At 41.4% G+C, this 19,983-nt stretch overlaps 1 protein-coding gene across 1 annotated transcript in view; it reads right to left on the bottom strand.

Moving 5' to 3' along the window:
- Positions 1–19,983, bottom strand: part of csmd3b (CUB and Sushi multiple domains 3b) — a gene marked incomplete at its 5' end in the record, with an annotated part of 336,937 nt that overhangs the window by 93,332 nt on the left and 223,622 nt on the right. Inside the window, 3 exons of the mRNA XM_084563441.1 lie at positions 1,520–1,632; positions 2,758–2,861; positions 12,472–12,593. Of these exons, the coding sequence (XP_084419567.1) occupies positions 1,520–1,632; positions 2,758–2,861; positions 12,472–12,593 (339 nt within the window). The remainder of the gene's footprint in view (positions 1–1,519; positions 1,633–2,757; positions 2,862–12,471; positions 12,594–19,983) is intronic.

The following is a 19,983-nucleotide window of genomic DNA, read 5'->3' as shown; positions in this document are numbered from 1 at the left end:
TTAGTACTTAACAGATATTAATATAAAGGTCAGGTGCTGCTAGTCATTATTTTTTAAAACATAGCCATGAACAAACTGATCAAAAATACAAATAATTTTGTTTTCATTAAAATGATTTACAACTATAAATGTCAAGATACCAAACTCCACAAGGGTAATCTTTCTTGGAATAGAGGGTATGCACCAAGTTATTTGACGCTGTGACATGGCTGCCTTTAGATGGGAAAACTAAAAAAACGTTAGTAAGACAAACCATTATCTACTTAAATTAAAGAAAGCTACAACTTCCCAGTAAACAAGTGGCTTCCTGATAATTATATGTGTCTGATCTGACATTAATGCAAGAGAAATACACAAAACAAGCCTGAAGGCATACAAAAACCTTAATGCTTGGTTGCACTTAAAGTGACGAGAACAACTCTAACCTAGCTAGGTTGACACTGTTTGTAGCTAACACTGACAATCACATATTTAGAAAAGTGGAACAGCCAGAGAATGATGAGCCTCCACTGAAACATTCGAGAGCTGAGGAGGACTGGTTTTGATTTAGAGAGACATGTTTATATGCGGGAGCGCTGATGTTTGCTGATATGTGAGGATGCATGACGAGACACTGTGTACTTTTACTGCCAAGTCAGTGGCTTCAGCCAACACAAACAGATACATGGAACTGTCTTCTATAGATACACCCTGTCCCGGCGTGCAGAGTAGGAAGATTTTGGATCCTGTTTTTGGGCCATTAAAGCAGAATGCTGCTTCGCTGTAGGTTAGTGTATCTACCACTCAGAAGGTGTAATCGTAGTGACTACGTGCTACTAGGGCAGACTAGTCGACTGATTTGTCAACTTCACTGCTGTACCATGTACAGAGACGCCTCCGAGAAGACAGGTGATGATCCCAGTGGGTCATTGCAGCAATCTAGCAGCGGTCCATGAAGTGTGTGGAAATACTTCAATAAATATGAAGCCCATACTACCGTAACATGCACAATACGTAAGTCAGTCCTGAAATACAACAAAAGTACGATTTCAACGTATACTCATCTGCAGCTAATGCTTGCAGAGGAATAATACACTATTTACACTATCGGCTACACTATCCCATCTTACAGCACACTGTTGGAGTACTATTAAATGCTACTGATGGTGCTGAGTTGCTGCCTGTTTTTATACAGGCTATACATATCTGCAGCACACAGTATGTAGCACATAAGCTCAAGAATACAGATTTCATTGTAGCAAGGCATTACTTTCTACTGTGTTTTTATTTGTGATGTCATCAGCGACTAGTTGGCGTCGACTTGACTTTCATCACATAACAGTCGACCCTTACCGCCTAGAGTTAACATAGCTGCATCACTGACGTGCAGTTATGTCATTCAGTTCTAATTTGATGTCCTTTTTATGTAAAGTGTCTTTGAGTATCTTGAAAAGCGCTTTTAAATAAAATGTATTATTATTATTATTATGTTCTTCCTCTGTTTCTCTCTTAAAAATCCAAACACATGCTCATCACTTACCTTTATAGTTGATCTTAAATCCTATAGATCCAACACTCTCGTCTGACTGTAGGTGAAGCCACATCTGGTGGGTCATGCTGACTATCAGGTCAGGAACAAAGCTACCTGATAGGCTGGAGCACAAAATACACCACTATTAAACCATTGTCATCATAATTACCCCTGTAAAAAGTATAATTTTAATCACTGCAATCATAACTATAATCAAATTCTCAAGTGCTTACTCTGAGTGTGAACAAATTGCTGGAATATACTGCACTGGAGTTGAATGCTTTGCTTTGTTGTGCACAATGTCGCCTCAGGAAAGCAAATTGCTCCGAGTACATTCACACTATCCAGCGTTTTTTTTGGTTAGTTTTTTTTTAGAGTGCCAGCGTCTTTAACAAATGCAACATAAAAGTGACCATTTATAAAGGGAACCAAAATCACCTGCTTTGTAAAAGGGCTGCATCTGTTATCCTTTTAGGCGCTGCAGAGCCTTTTTCCAAATTCAAGAACAGTCCATCTTCTTAAGGAGAGCGCACAAAATGTTGACTGCTGTTTTATTATCCGACTATTTGCGTCAAAGAAGATGGAGGATTTTAGAAATAGCTGGATGCCGACAGTAGCATAAAGAAGCATAATAATAAAAAAAAAAAAGTGCAAGACAAAAAATAAAATAAAAGTGGTAGCTTTCATTCTGGTCACTTTGCCTTTATGTGGAATATGTTACCCATTAAATCAAATTGATGTTTAAGTGTTTTCATACAGAATGTCTTGCACCATATGTCACCTCTAGGCCAATACCTGGCCCTACACTAGATTTCAAAATTGCTGGGCAGATTACTTTTCAGATGCACCAACGTACGAAAAAAATAAATAAAATCCATCTAGTCTTTTCATGGGGACTTTAATTGTGACAATAACACTGCTTCATAGCTGCTTATGAGGACAGCTGGCAATTATGGAAACATATTGTGTGTTGAACAATCTGCTTCATATCAGTAGTACTTATTTGCTTCTGGAAACTTGTTCTCAAAATGTATTAGGCAGCTGCGGTGCTACACTGTTTGATATGACAACCACCACCAGTCATGATGGCATTGTTTAAGAGATGATACAGCGCAGGATTTCCCATCTCTGATTCACAGATGAACAATGCAGTAAAGTCAACTGTATAGATTTATAAAGATTTGGATGAGACAGAAAAAATGCACAAGAATAAAGGGAGCCATGTTAAAGGATGATAAAATACTTACACCTGTAGTATAGTTGTAGGATCTCCCACCTCCCCTCCATCTCCTATGGTTAGAGTGTCGTAGGCTATCTCCAGGTCAAACTCCTCAAAGTTGATCTGGATCACCTGCAGACACAAACACAGTGCACACACATTACAACTCCCAACATATTCCAAATGCATTTCAAACGTTTGAATTTTTGTCAGTTTTTTAATTAACTGGGATTGTAGGGTTAAACGGGCTTAATGAGTTAAATGGGATGCAGTAAATGAAGTTACAATAGTCAAATTCAAATGTGGCATAGCCCTGAGCTATGATAGAACAATCGTAATAAACTTTGTTGTAATATTATAATGGTAACGGTATAAGGCAGGGGTGAAGGGGGTCACTGAAAGGTAATCAAAATGAAACACGTCATTACATCAAATACAATTACAGATATCTCTGGATTTGAATGTTGTTGCAAACATTTAGGATGATGTCAAGTCAGCAAAATACACACAAATAATCCACCTATGATGAAACCATAGGTGAATCATTAAAATCACACAGTGTGGTATGATTACACTAAGAATTGCAAGATGACGGAGGAAGAGTTAACAAACACCTCGGCTGTACTTGGGGCTGCGAGGAACAGCGCACAGCTCAAAAAGTCTGATCAGGAATTATTAAACCAACACTTTCTGTTTCATCTAAGACCAGACAGAAACACATTTGGCAGAGGAGAAGACAGAATGAGGGGCGAGTTGAGAGAAGGAAGGAGGGTGGAGGCAGATGGAGGAGGGGAGGACAGAGGAAGTGAGCAATGGGGGTAATAATGAGCACATCTTTGATGGTAGCAAAGTATAGCGTTGGAATATTTCAGACTAGGATTCTGACTTGACCCTCAGGGGAATGTTTGAAACCTCACCCTCCCTGCTCCCTCCCTCCTACCTCCCTCCTCCCTCTCCCTGTGAGGAATTTTCAGACTTCCAGATTCAATATTCTGCTGGAGGACTTCAAAAACATCCAGAAACATCACACAGGTCCAAGCCTCCTGTACACTGGCGTGTTAACACTAAGCATATTTAAATACATCCGCTTATTTCTGAGAATCTGTTTTTTTTGTATTCCATATTGAAACTTTCCGTTTGAGGCGGGCATCACAAATACAGTTCTTTTCCACCTTTACTATAAGCAGACAGAAGACCTGAGGACATGCTAACGCTACTGTGCATGCTGAAGAATAAACAGCTTATCCTAAAATGACCTGAAGCGCCGGATAAACCTCAGCACAGAAAACTGTAGCCGTGCCATTCCACACACCTGCTGCTTTTCAGTTATCCGCTGGAAGTGATTTGTTTTTGTTCATGGGGTTAATTTTGATTACTGTCACACGCAGTTGCTCAATTAGTCTTTGATTTGCTCGTTGCAGCAGGCATTTTCTTTCTTCTCTGACATTACGTCTACGCAGGAAACAAAAGTTAATGTATCCACAGCAGAAAGAAATTAAGCAGAGAGGAAAGCATCAACTGCACAATCACCTGATTTGCCTGCAAAGGGCTTAAACAAGAGGGGGAGGGGGCTACAAAGATGAAACGGGGATCTGCCCACTGCTCACAGTGCTGACTCAGCCTTATCGGCATGTAAGGCAGCAGATTGGATTAAAGCATTACCTACAAACCTGCTAAACTCTCTCTTCAGAAAGTACGCACACAGAAACACACTCACTCACGCATGCATGCAGGCAGGCAGACAGACAGACAGGCACAGCTTTGCGGAGATTAATGTATCTATTTCTGTGATTACACAGTCACCACACTCACAGACACTTCTCAAATTTGAAGTAAATAACACACTTGTATGTAAGAATCGTATTTTACACATTTTTATTCAGAGATAAGAAGAAACACTTCAGTGATAGGACCAATCACTGTGAGTGTTGTAGCGATTTTTTTTTCATGCACATACTGAAACAGCTCACTTCACATTGGCGCTGAAAATATTTCAAACATGTTGAGATGTACAAGCAGAATTCCTTACTGAATATAGGCTTTTGGGCCAATCAAAAATGCATGTGATTGAATGTTTTAAATTCTATAAAACAAAATTTTGTGGACCTTTAAAATAACTCTACATTTACAGAAGTTCACACATTGGTGCGCTATTGGGACTGTATTTCCAAAGACTGATGTTAAGTAAAAACACTGAATAGATGAAAAGAAAAAAGTTTGGCTTTTAGAAATACCAAAACAACATAAAGGTACAAGGCTTTTCCAAGGCTTTTTATCAAAGATTCCAAAGATGTGTCAGGTACAGGTGACGCTTTACTGCCAACCGATGCACCTTGAGGAGAAAAACAAAACTGGTGTATGGAGATATACTGAGTTTGAGTAAGATGATGATCGGGGACAGGTTATAGACTACCAAAAGTGTCTCAGTACAAACAAAAGGAGGGTTAAAGAGAGGTGTCCACGTCTGCACACAGTGAATTCAAGGTGGGCGAGTTTAACTTATTACGTTTATATGATACATGTTGTATAAATGTTAATGTTCTGAAATGTTAGCTCATTGTTTTGCGATGAAACACAGATAACATTCATTCATTCATTCATTCATTCATCTTCTGTAACTGCTTATTCCTGTGAAGGGTCGCGGGGTCTACTGGAGCCTATCCCAGCTGTCATCGGGTGAAAGGCGCGCTACACCCTGGACAGGTCGCCAGTCTATCGCAGGGCTAACACAGAGAGACAGACAACCATTCACATTCATATGCACACCTACGGCCAATTTAGTATCACCAGTTAACCTAATGAGCATGTCTTTGGACAGTGGGAGGAAGCCGGAGTACCTGGAGAGAACCCACGCAGACACAGGGAGAACATGCAAACTACAGATAACATTCGTACGAAGCAATAGTGGGTAAAGTCAGCTGTAGGAATAGAACACTGTGCATGTCTATGGGTATTTTAAAATGTGTGCTGTCTTGTGGCGTGTATACTGCTCTTTGCCAAAAAGTGAATTCAAAATGATATTAAAAGAGTAGATCTGAGGGCGGTGGAGGCATCAACAAATTAAAAAAATAATAAAAAATCTGCTGAACGTCCAGATTGCTAATGATTAGCAAATGGATTGATAATGTTAAGAGGAGGCTTTCTTGCATTGCATGTGCATTCTTGCCATGAACTGTATAAACCTAAACTGGACAATCTGTCTCCTTTTATATGTCCTTACAGAGCACTCTAATGCCACATCAGCACAGTTCACAGAGCATTAAACACAGCTTGGCTATAACTGTATTACACTGAACCCATGTGTGTGTGTGTGTGTGTGTGTGTGTGTGAATATGAATGTGAATGTTCTACTGTAGTCAACTTTGATTGGAACCTCATTACAGACAGTGTGTGTGTGTGTGTGCTCTGTTTCTCTTTTAGTGTACTCAGTGTGTGAGAATGATAGATGAAAGTGAACACTCTACATATTTCCCCTCTACTCTAATTGGTTGGTGTTCATGCAAACATCCATCTCTCTCTCTCTAACTTCCTCTCCTTCTTCTCTCTCTCACTGTCACCCTTTCTGTCTCTCTTTTTCTAATTGGCTGCTGCATTCCTTCTTTCCATCTATCTATGGCTTCTAGCCAATGAGGCGACAGAATTGGATTTGTGCTTGATAAAGCACCTCCTTTGGTTGTTGTGGAGACACCGAGGTGCAGGAGGATCCTCCCTACTCGTACCGTAATAAGATTCGGGCATACCTTGAAGATTCAGTTACTGTAGAAATATCTGAAACACCTGGTGAGCGACACGGCCAGTGATGTAAAGCAGGCACTGTCAGGGCTGGGGAATAATAGATTGTCTGTGACAGTATTGCAGTAAACCCTCTGCCACCCGTTCCCCTTCAGTGTGCCCCGGCCTAGACAGTAAAAATTGTGCCATTGTGCGGAGACCAGGGCTTTAGCAGATGAAGACTGATCGAATGCCGCTCAGTGTTTTACCCTTTACTTCTAAATCACTGAACTGAATCTACCAGGTGCCTTCTTTCCAGATACCAACTGGAAACAAGTAGGAAGGAAATACTATACTCTCTCTTCTACTGTTGCTATGCAACTACTGTACTATAGAATTCATATAAATGCAGAACTCTCCTGTTTACCATTTTAACCTGATCTCTTCTGCCATTTTAATGACAGAAAGCATTCATTCATTCATTCATTCATCTTCTGTAACCGCTTGGCCTGTGAAGGGTCGCGGGGGGGATGACAGCCTATCCAAGCTGTCATCGGGCGAGAGGCGGGGTACACCCTGCACAGGACGCCACTCTATCTCAGGGCTAACACAGAGAGACAAACAACCATTCACACTCACACCTACGGCAAATTTAGAATAACCAATGAACCTAACCAGCATGTCTTTGGACGGTGGGAGGAAGCCAGAGTACCCGGAGAGAACTGACGCAGACACAGGGAGGACATGCAAACTCCACACAGAAAGGCCCAGTCGGCCTGGAGTCTATAGGGCATTATTAATATCAACGCCTGTAAAGTAACTGCAAGGAAAGCCTCTACAAAAATGTTTCTTGTCTTGCCAAATGTCCTTGTGCGCATTTTCCCTTTGTTTTGTCACAAAGTATTCAGCATGGCAGTTCTGCAGCAGCCTTCTCGTATCCACGCCTTATCCATTAGTCTGTGCATGCAAACGTGAATGGGGTGACGGAAAGCCAGTGACTATTTCAATGCATGTAAAAAAAAAAAAAAAAAAAAATCATTATCTAGATAACATGTGCTTGCTATCATAATAAACTAAAAGATAGATGGGCACACACTATGAAGCGGCAGCAAACGGCTTCCGATCTCATGCAGCATTAACAAATGATATTACGAAAGAATGCGTGGATTGGCTGATTTCACGAGAGATGGAAGAAACCAAATGATGGGGAAAGTAAAGAGTAAGATGTGTTTTCTGGGAAGAGAAGAAAAGAGAAGAGAAGAGAAGAGAAGTCTAGTAATGGCCACCCTGTCCTACCATTCCCAAGGTTAAATGAGAACAGGAGAGAATGAATTGGCTCTAAAGGCTCATTCTGCCAAAACTAAATGAAGCAATAACATCAGAGTGCTATAGAACCCCATTAACACTTAACCTGAGAGAGAGGGAGCAGAGGAGGGGATAGGCAGAGAAAGAGAGAGATGGAGGGAATGGGGCTTACAGGGACAGAGAGAGAGAAGAAACAGAAACCCCTGCACCTCCCCAACTTCAGAGTATAAGGAGACGGTGAGACAGGTGTGATAGCGGGTGCAATGGAGAGAGAAAGAGGGACATATGAATGAAACAGTGAAAAACAGATTGTTCCCCTCTGGTGCCCTCCTCCCTCACCATATTCTCTCTTCCTCCGTTGTAATTTGATGGTTTCAGCCTGAGCTCTTTAATGAAGAATCTGGGTAATTCTGAGGACAGAGCCTCTGGGAGTGGAGGAGGAGGAGGAGGAGGGATGGGCAGTGTTAAAAAAAAAAAAAAAAAAAATCAGGAAAAAAAAAGGACAAGACGAAGAGATGAGAGAATGAGAGAAAGGGAGTGCAGGATGAAACAGGGAGAGACGTGTACAAGCAGTAAAAAAAAAAGAAGATGGAAGCATTCCCTGACTCTGGGTGTGTTATTCTCCCTGCTCTGGCACCCTCTTCCCCTCATCAGCGTCACACTCTCTCTCTTATTTAAGGGTCTGGGGTTGTCTCATCGCATTCGTCCCTCTGAACTGACCACTCCCTTGTCCAGTAAATTGCCCCTCATTCCCTCATCAGTCTCCTAATTGAGAACAGCTTTTTGCTGCCAGAACACCAGATCGTGATTGCTCCCATTAAGCCATATTTCGCCCGTTACCTGTTGTTTACCTGCCAGTTCCCCACTGTGTCTTTGCCTCTGCCACCTGCCCAACATAAGCCTGCCTTTGAACTGCTAAATTACCTTTTACTCAACAAGATGCATCCCTCGAGCAGTATTTTCCTGTTGCCACTAAGCATTTGAACCGTGGCAGAACGTGGACATCTAAACCAACAAGAGATTACAAACACTGAAATGTGTTCAACACTGTGTCGCCTGTTATTAGCTAGAGAACTACAGAAATTGCAGATTAATATCCTGAAATTTCTTTTCAAAGTTGATCATGAAAAACTAAGACACTGTTAATGATATCTAGACACTGTAAGACTTCTGGATATCTTGCAATTGATTGATACTGTTGGATTAGTCAGCCTCCAAATCTTTAAATTCTAAAATCCACTTTGAAGCGATGACAGAAGAGCTATCTAAAGCAGTAGACGGCACCGGAGGTAATAATCCATGAACAATGCCGAGGGTTTCTTCATGACAATACTAATGTGAATGTGCTTCTTCACGTGTGCCCCACAACTCAACGTGACAGATAAAAAAATGAATGAATTTGGGAGATGATTTCTAATCAAACAAGGATTTGTCTCTCCTTGTCCCATCCATCCTTTTGTCTTGCTTTGTATCTTTATCTTACTAAATATATGATTAAGTTTCTATTCTTTTTTCTTACACCATGTCTGTAAATGTCCAACCGACTGGTGTTTAAACCTCAGTTTAGGCTTTAATAACACAAGGACTGTGTCTCAGTCTCATGGCAACTTGCAGTGCATGATCAGTATTCAGGTGGTGGTCTCACAACAGTCAAAAATTTGGGTGTGATGTGATGGCGGCCGACATCTTGGCTATGTAGTGGAAAGGTAGGGACCACCAACTAATTTTTTAAACTCGTAAAAACTCGTTGGAACACGTGACACTGCACCGTGCAAATGTTAAGGTATAAACACCGTCACAGTGTTGATAGTGTGTTTGTTGGGTTCATATCTCAGTCTGTCTGGATTTGGTAGCACAAACTGTAAGTTGTATAGTCTAGTACCTAATGTACATAGTGTACAAAGATGTCTAATGCAACTATGCAAAAAGACAAGTGCTTATTCACCGATAAGATATGTACCACAACGTATCACCCACCTAGACCAGCCACCCTATAGCAATAACACTCTTTGATGGCAGCAGCCATCCCCAGCAGGATGCAGCCTGACACAGGCACACACACAAATACGGTTTAGGAACAACTAAAAAAACATGAAGAACAGCACAAGGTGTTGACCTGGCCTCCAAATTCATTAGATCCCAAACTGATCAAGTATCTGTGGGATGATCCACAGAGGCCCCTCCCCTCAACCCATAGGACCCAAAGGCCCCCACTAACACCATACAGCACCATAGGACACCCTCATAAGAAGGCCTATGTCCATTCTCTGATGATCAGAACTGTTTTTGAGGCACAAGGGCGACCTATACAATATTAGGATGGTGGTCATAATGTTAAGCCTGATCGGTGTAGCCAAGGCACAATTTGTAAACATACAGTGAACTAGCTTAAATGTTCCCAGGTTCAGATGTGAAATGCCATCCTGCTGTCATCCAGGTGACGCCACCGTGTGTCTTATGTTTAATTTTACAGTATCCGTAGCGTCATTTAAACAAGGTTTTGTGTTTATTGATGAAAAAGGGTTTGAATCATTGTGGTTTATGTCTTGGCCCATGGACACCGCACCTGTGTTTGTTATAAATGGATGTCCATCCTCTTCACGTCAGGAAATGTACAAATTTACAGACCCGTGAAGACCTCTGGTTTGATGTAGTGTCATGTGGAACATGTGGAGCAATGTGGTGCATGACATTTCAAAATGATTCAGTGTGGTTCATGACATGTACAAGATAGAGCACGGGACATTAGAGGACATGATAAGGTAGCACCTGCACAGACTTTAGCAATAAAAGGCTATAAAATGTCTTGATGCAGATTCATTTGATTTGGTCTTCATCAGCGTGTTATATCTGCCCTTATCATCATGTATAATCATTCATTATATATGCACATTAATGTTCACACTTCTTACACATTTCACACATGTAGACACTCCCCAAAGGGTACAGAAGGACATTAGTACTGTGGCCTTCAACAGTCACATACACAATGCAGCCTTCAACAGAGAATGTATTGCTCTAGGCCATAAACCAGAGGCCTTGGGCAGTGACAGAGAGCTTTGTGTGTGAGAGTGCAGGAGAGGAGGTTTAGTGCAAGAATAAAGTGTTTAAGTGTGTATATTTGTCCACACATATATGAAAAAGTGTAAGATGTTGTTGCGTGTGCCCATGTGCATGTGCGTCCTTATCGTGCTGACGCAGGTGTTGCCATTGACAACAGCGCAGTCACCACAGAGAGCCCGAGTTGAAAAAGGATGCGTCTCTGAATACCAATCAGATTTCTCCTAGGACATAAAGTGACCAATGGCAGATATCCATCTAACCTCCAACCCATCGCCTGCACCTTTGAGGGATTAACCAATGACACGGAATTGGACACTGACATGCTTTGGCTAGCATATCATTTACAATACCCCCTGCATGAATTATTATCATCCCATTTCAATTATGTAAAAATCCTGCTAAACTAACTTGGTAACTGCCTGTAAAAACTGCTGTGTTATATGAATTAAAATTACACTGGACGCATGCAATTCAAATGGGGGCAAAGCCTTCAAGCTAGTTCACCAAGACAACATCACTGCAACATGCTGCATAACTAACACAGCCTTTACAGTGAGGCACAATTTAAGCTGACATGCACTCCCAATTCTTGCTGTCAGTGCTGCTGTTGCTTATTTAACATTTCATAAGTCCCACTTCCACACCGCCCACAAATATAACCTGTAGACTTCAAGTTCCACATTTTGGTAGCTCGGGTACACTCAAGGAGAAATAAAATCATGACCCACATACAGAGTATTACTTTTGAACATCTTCCAAATACACTTTCAGATAGTTATAATGCAATCAGAGTCTGCTGGTTGGTTAAATTGCTTTATAATGTGTTTTTCTTGCTTATGGCACAAGTATGTTACCTAAGAGGGGCACAGACACATATAGGAGAATAAAGCACAGTGAAGGGAAGTCACCAATGAATCTAAGAGTGTGTACACAGACCATAACATTTTGTTGCATGACAGGAAAAGAAAAACGTGGTGGCACAAAGTGGGCAGGTACCAACATATGACATAAACACAAAGTTCCTCTAACATTTATCACAGGGAAGCCATCCACAACTTTGGCTCCTACCTCTAAATTCACCATGATGCTTTTTTGAACTAATGATTGTGCAGTTGATAATTGGTCAATCTTGACCACTCCACGAGAAGCGGGATTTTGATTCTAGCGAGAATTCGACACATCTTTTTTCTCGTGTGGTGTCCGACAACTGTTCTGTGTTTGGTCAGAGATTGGAGTGGGTGTGGTTAATGCAGAACCTACAATGCTAACCATGTGTGACGTATGCTCCAGTGGGGGGCCCTTAGAGGACCTCCCCAGAGTTTGTCAGTTTCTTCTGAAGCATAAAAGACCTGGCCAAAACAAACTCTGTTCTTGTTCTGGCAACCCTTGGTGACCTTGTGACAAGACATTAGCCATCGAAAATGCCATCGCTCATGCTAAAAAAGAAAGGTCGATGCCGAGTGCAGAGTTTTCAACAAAACGGCGTGTTCAAGGATTACAATTTGACATAACGAGACGAAACACACGGAGAAATTTGGAAGCCCGACGGACCAAATTCTGCTTAGTGTCCAAATAATCAGTATCATTGTGGGTTAAGTGACAGTTTGTATTAGTCTGACACTCAAAAACAGAGATACAGAGAGTTAAAGAGAAGAAGGTTTACCTTGTTCGGATTTGACGCAGTGATTATCCACACACACTGCGCATTGCTCTCATACTGTATCGGGAAGTTAGGAGATGTAAAGGTTCCTGACGGCCCCTGAAGATTACTGCCACAAGTTTTCACTGCGATTAGGAATAAAAAAAAGAAAGAAGAAGAAAACATCATAGTTATTAAGAGCAAGTGTAGAATTGGTAGTGGTATTATTAGCAAAAGCAATTGCGCACCGTTGAGTCACCGCACTACAACAGAGTGACAATTACTTTTATAATTAAACCATTTAGGTGACGCCTAGTCAGACATTCTCAGAATAAATCCAACCACATTTATAGTATTTTTGTGTCACAGTAGAAGTTCAGAGAAGAGAAGAGAAGAGAAGAGAAGAGAAGAGAAGAGAAGAGAAGAGAAGAGAAGAGGAATCAAGTGCAGACAAAAAGAGAAAGAGGAACAGAAGGTCACATAGATGTTATTGATATTGTCAGCAACATCTCCCTGGATAACAGTTCTTAATTGGAAGCTATTGGGTGTGAAATATCACAGGATTAGCTAGAGTTGTGGTATTGACTGAAAGAGACATTCACCAGCAATTTACTCCCAACATTTATCGAAAGTCAACAACTTCCAAATACTACCTTTGTAATAATTACACTTCATCTTTACAATATAAAAAAACAAAAACAAAAAAAAAACACCTCCTCAGTACCTTGGGGGCGACACATATCTTACATTTGATATCAGTGGTTTTCATGTACTCTCTGGTGTAAAAGCGGACTACTGTGCAGGTTAAGTGGAGACTCTCCATGTAGATACTGTAGTCGGCACTGGAGCCACACTCAGTGGGCTGTTGAAAATGACACATGCTAGGTGTTCGATAAACCAACTAAGCCTTTATTAGGCTTTGTGTTCTGACTGGATGTGATAGAGAACCTGCTCGTCTGTCCTTGGGTCGTCCTGTTAGAGTTGGGAGGTAATTTTCTGGTTGGTTTGAAGCAGCGTTTGTTCCTTAATTAGTTTGTTCAGTGGCAGGCCGTGAGAATACGTACAGTTAATAGGCGCACGTTCATACACACACACACACACACACACACACAAACACACAGAAAACAAAAGAGCATGAATGCTTATATGGCCGCATTTTAGAAACAGGAAACAAACAAGTGCGCATTCAGCCGCACGTACTTTGACACGCACTGCGCAGTCAGGAAATAATAACAGCTAGAACTGCAAAACAATGGACTTAATAGGCACACGTCCTCACCGAGCACGCACCATTCACAGAAATGCATACTTTCAAGCACTCTCACCCACATAAACCTGGCTGCTGCTGTGCCTTAGTGGTCAGAGTGAAGGAAAGGGACAGATAAAAGAATCGCACCGCAGTGTGTTTATGAGTGTGTTTCTTCATCTGTGTAACGTAGTGTATCCGTGAGGTGCTGTAAGAGAGTGTCAGAACAAGTACAAGACCCCTTAGAGACAATTCTATATTGCTCTTCTGTCTGTGTATGTGTTTCCCCGTCTCTCTGGCTACAGGATCGGTGTCTGACTTCCCCCCCTTGACTAGTTGATTCTGGTGTCTCTAATTCTCAATGCCTCTTCTGCTGACCTTCTCTCGTGTTCAGCTCGCTGCAATTTATACACCGATAGATGCTTAGCGATAAAGTGTGTGGGCGCACGCTCGAGTTGCACGTGAGATATGATTTATCTGCATGTCTCAAAGAGTTTGTGTGTCTTTGCGAGTGTGCCGTGCGTGTGCGTACGCATGTGCACTGACAGCTCAATCAGCGTGTCCTGAACAAATGGCCAGCCCATCTCCGTGCCAACAGCAGAATGGGCACGATGTTGCTATAGCGATACAGAGAGAGAGAGAGAGAGAGAGAGAGAGAGAGAGAGAGAGAGAGAGAGAGAGAGAGAGAGAGAGAGCGACAGAGTTATCGCCAGAATTACCAGAGGAGCTAACATCCCATAATTTATATCAAACTCCATTCGTCTCTCGGCCTGTGTCTGTCCGTCTTCTCGTTCCGTCGTTCTCTCCGTGCCTTTTATTCACGCGCCGGGCCATTGTCTGTAGTTCATGATTTATATTACACTCTATCATTTGCTCCCAGTGTGTGTTCATCACCTTTTGTTCACATTTTTCTTCCAGTCTCTTCTTCTGTCTTATTAGGTTTAACTTGCCAGAGGTCCTGTATTAATATTTCCATTTCAATCTACCTTGTTCTTCAGTTTCATCTACTAAACTTTTTACTACACTATATTTATCTGAAATCTATAACTGCTTAAGCCATGTGATAAGATTGTTCACATGTACAGTATGTGATTAATTAATTAGCAATAAACAGCAAAGAGTATCTTAAACCTGCTGTACTGAACCTTTTTACAACGTAAAATCTTAATTACACATTAACGCTTCAGGAAAATTAATCAAATCAACATTACAACTAATAGGCACAAATTTTATTTTGTGTTGTGATAATTTGTACTTGTTAAACTGTCAATACACAAGGACATAATCTCCTTTAAGTTAACTTGTTTGCTAGTAGTTGCTTATTTACACTTCCTGCGGTAACAGATTAACATTAATATTAACTAAAAGTTGTGTTTGTGGCCACATGGTGATTGTGAAACCAGTATCCACTTTCTCTACTTTTGGTCTCTATCGAACCCATCAGGCAAAGCTCCACAAGAAGTTTTCATTTGCTAAATTCTTCACTATGTTCATCAGCTAGTGGATGCTTGTGCCATCTTCCCGTTTGGTGCTAGGAAGGTTGTGCCATTGTGGGATTTGTGTTTGTTTGTTTTTTGCAGAGAACAGCTGCCTGTTGCAAACAAGATTGACGTTATGGGACCTGAGAGTCACGCCTCAGTGACTGGACAGTTAAAAAATTAGATGAGACTTGTTAGGAAGACGTAAAACAGAGCAGAGCTGAAAATTCAGCGGAGAAATGTCTGGAGTTACTACAAGATAACCCCAATATTTTCACAATATTGTCACATTGTTGGACATTTTTTGGCCACCTTGTTGTACTAGAACATTCGTTCATTCATTCATTCATTCATTCATTTTCTGTAACTACTTCTCCTCTGGAGGGTCACGGCAGGGCTGGAGCCTATCCCAGCTGTCATTGGGCGAGTGGCGGGGTACACCTTGGATAGGACACCAGTCTATCCCACTGTCTTCGGACAGTGGGAGGAAGCTGGAAAGAACCCACACGGACACAGGTAGAACATACAAACTCCACACAGACTCAGTGGATTTGAACCCACAACCTTCTTGTGTTGGCATCAGTGCTAACCCCTGTACTAGAACAGGCTGTACACAAATGAATGTCATTTTTAACATCCCATAAAGCTTCCTAATAATCCATTGCCGTATAACATGTCTTCTTACGTATATTAGAATTAATTTTGTATTTGGTAGTCTCAGTATACAACTTTTAACTTTCCTTTTATAAGTGCTTAGGGCTCCTCAGTGTTCAAAACTAGATCTTGAAGATTTTGATAAGATGGGTTTGCTAGCCAGAAAATCAAAACCAGTGACCTAAAAGAGTCTAAAAACATATCAAGTTGCAGAGCTATGTGCTGATGCTCGGTGGTTTGACACTAAGAATTAAACTTTTTAAAACACTCATTATAAACAGTATAAACATGGTGTGCAGCTTAGGTATCCTTGCCACTGTCACCTTCGTGCTTGCTCTAGGGATTTAAGGTCCTAGGTTCTGCAAAGTATCTTGAGACAATTTGGCTTGTTATTGCATTCTGCCTATAAGTATGTATTTTCCATATTATACAACCTGGTGAAGGGTGTTTCGTATACAGTTTTGTGTTTATCTCTGTCTCTCTTTCTGTCCTTGTCTTCATTATTTCTACTGGTGCATTGTACATAAGGCCAAAAGGGCTGTACTATTATTGAAGCGACACCGACTTCCAGATCAAATTAAATAAATATGTTGATGGGGTGTATTTGACAGCAAAGGCTCTAAGATTAAATGAATACTTTAGACGGGAACTTCAGTGTGTGTGTGTTACAACTTATACTGTTTTGTGTTTATGTATTCGGATCAACTTGATTCCCTCAAGACTGCTCCTCTCTGTCTGCCTCCCTCTCACTTTATCACACTCACACAAACACGCGTACCTACGTAAACCGCTGGGATGCAGACCAAAATTAAATGAGGTTTCAGGCGAGGATAACATCTCCAAAGTCTATGCTGTCGCACCGGTGCCCTTGTTCTCATTTTGTTTCACGGCCTCAGAGAATATCCGACGCTCACCACAGCCGCTGGGAACACTACAGCCAGAACGCTGGCGAGAATGTTTTTGAATTTTAATATTGTTCAGCTTTACAATATGTTGACTCCCAGGGTTTCCTTCGGAGGGATCTGCCTTACACTCAAGGTCTATCTAACTCCGCTGCCTTCTCAGTAGGATGGCCTTTGTGGTTAGTGAATCGACCTCCCACCCACCCTTGGAGGCTCAGCTTCAATCATCCACACTGTAATACCTGCTGAAGCATACCAAGGACACTTAACCCATACCTGTTTCAGATTATCTGTCTGACCCCGCACCCCGACCAGACGGCATAAAGAAAACTGGAGGTAAATCAAACAGAAAATAAAACTGAATCACATGGATGGATTTTTTTAAAGGGGCACGATTCATGGGCAGGCTTGGAGATGGTATGATGGCCTCTTGGTTCAAATATGTATCTGGTTCGAGTGAACTTCTATGATGATCTCAGAAGCTAACATTTATTGTTACAATATATTGGAGACAGTGTATACAATCATCCTCAATGCAAGGTGATTTTTAAAGAATGGTTAACTTCCTCATGATGGTAACTTCTTCCTTTTTCAAGGAGCTTCTTGAATATATTAAGTTCATTATTGGAGCAACATCCGCTTATAGGTAAACTTCTTATTAAAGTGACATTAAAGATGACATGTGACCTACTAGGCAGGTAAACTGAAATTAAACCTGCAGATTCTGACTTTGACGGAAAGGGTCAGGGGTTATCTTCTATTTTCTTGTTGATCACAAGAAATCACATATTATTAAGTTAATTTTAATTACATGTGTCCCTTATCTGGAGAGAATTTGACATTTTTATTATGAAACCAACAAGCCCGTCCTAGTTTGAAATTTAACGTCGTACGGGCTGGATTTCAGCTCTTTGTGAAGTTCACACTGTGCCATCACAGCCAGATTAGACATCAGAAGTTTGTGCAGACCGTCTCTTTTAACGGGCTGCCTACGGGAGCAGATAGATTGACCAATGGACACGGAGAATGATTGATGACATCATTAAGCTGGCACACAGCGTTCCAGTGGCCCTCGTTCCGGTTGGAGCGTTAATGGGCGCGCACACACACACAAAAACACACAAAAACACAGACACAGAGAGACAGACTGTTATTTTGTATCGCTGTTGCACTCTTAAGCTTTTCTCCTCTTTCTTCTTCGTGATCAACATATGTGCATGTGTGTTTCTGTGCATGTGCAGCACCCTTCGTGGAGTCAGTATATTCAGGCAGATCGACTGAACTCCCCTGGACTTCACGCACACACACAGACAGACAGAGAGAAAGAGTTGGCTCAGTGGCCTTGCCATCTGTCCATTAATCAAGGTGCCACATGGACACTCTCTCTCTCTCCTTCTTTCTCTCTCTCTCTCTTTCTCTCTCTCTCTCTTAAAGTATTATGGGAGTGGACAGAGGGGCACTGCAGTTTGATGACTGTTTTTGTAGCTTATTTTTTATTTGGGTATGTATTTGTTCTACTGTTTCTAATAAAGTGATTACCACTCTGTTGTTTCATGTTTACCTCTCTCTGTTGGCTCACTGCTTCACTGGAACCGAGGGGAAATATTCAAGATGCGTTCGAGCTGTTTTCCCCCAAAATATCCAAAAAGAGACACATTTAGCTGGATTTAAGTGTTTTGACAGGGGTAAACCCGTTAATAAGTCATCTGGCCTGATGGTTCCTGACAGATTGCTTCTCTCTCAATCTTATTCATGAGTTCCCACTTTAGCTACTGGCTGGTTGGATATAAAGGTCAAATCTGAGTTGTGTTCAGCTAGATACAGCCTTTCTCTCATTCTATTTTTGTTCAACATGATATAACAAAGCAGGGTAAATAAGGACACCGTAGCTCAAAGAACATAATGTTTTCTCACTGAAGACTGAATGTGCATTTATTTGCTTACCTGTTGAACTCGTGCCATGGTGGTTTAAAGTGAACACACTGATGCCAAGGTACCACCTCAGGCCACCTTTTATGTGTTGTAAGTTACTGCTGTTGTGGTCTAAATAGAGATGATACTATGTAAAACTAACTTGTGGGGGGGCATTCATACATAAATGAGCCTTAGCTAAAGGAGTTTTTACATTGCTGATTAAGCAAATAACCGCCAGGCAGTGATGACATTATTATTCTCCTGCAATTTGTTTAATGCAGAGAAAGAAGAGTTATTAATGTAACCTGGGTTCTTTGAGTTCACTGCCTCTGGATGTCAGGAAGAATAAAATTTTACCTAGGAAGTATACAAGAAAAGTTTGTGATCCTTAATGTGAAAAAAACTTCTGAGGAATGATTGCAGTATAAAAAAATAAATAGATTTTCTTGCGAGACAGAGTTGAAATACAAGACTGGACTATAGGCTGTAAGCAAAAGGATTTAAAGAGTTGTTGGAATCATTTTCTGGTTTCTTTCTTAGAGGGCATCAACTGATTATACCGATCAGGCATAACATTATGACCACCTTCCTAATATTGTGTAGGTCTCCCTTGTGCCTCCAAAACAGTTGTGACTCATCAGAGAATAGACATGGGACTTCTGAGGGTGTCCTGTGGTGTCTGGCAAGAGAATGTTGTTAGTGGGGGCCATTGGGTCCTATGAGGTGAGGGGAGGGGGCTTCTGTGGATCAGGCTTCTAATGCATCCTACAGATATTTGATCACTTTGGGATCTTGGGAATTTGGAGGCCAGGTCAACACTGCATTCTGCTGGGGATGGCTGCTGCCACCAAGGAGTGTCATTGCTATGGGGTGGGGGTCTGGTTTAGGTGGGTGGTGCATGTGTAAGTAACAGCCGCACGAATGCCAGGTCCCAAGTTTCCCAAGCAGAACGTTGTATTGTCACGGTCAATGTTATTTACTTATCCTGTCAGTGGTCATAATGTTGTGGCTGATCGGTGTATCTGAAGAGACCGGCCCTTACTGAAGACCATCATCACTACACCTGTTGATATCGTATCTTCCCACTAACAATGTAGTCTCTCCTCTTGTTCCTCTTTTCATCAGAACTGCATGAATAAAGTGGCCACACATGCACTTGCATTCAGCATTAAAACGGTCCAATTGTGAGCCTAGCATGTACGTCTACTTGAATTCAGTATTATATTCTGGTTGCTGACTGGCAAAAGAGAGAGTCTGCCAAATAAGGTAGAAGATAAAGCAGATTAAATAATGATAAGAGCAACAGCCCACATCTAGACAACACTAAAGTTGATTCTATTCA

Source organism: Chelon labrosus, assembly GCF_963514085.1.
Source record: "Chelon labrosus genome assembly, chromosome: 16".
Classification (NCBI taxonomy): Eukaryota; Metazoa; Chordata; class Actinopteri; order Mugiliformes; family Mugilidae; genus Chelon; species Chelon labrosus.
The sequence above is the reverse complement of the archived record's forward strand: the minus strand, read 5'-3'. Positions and strand labels throughout refer to the sequence as shown.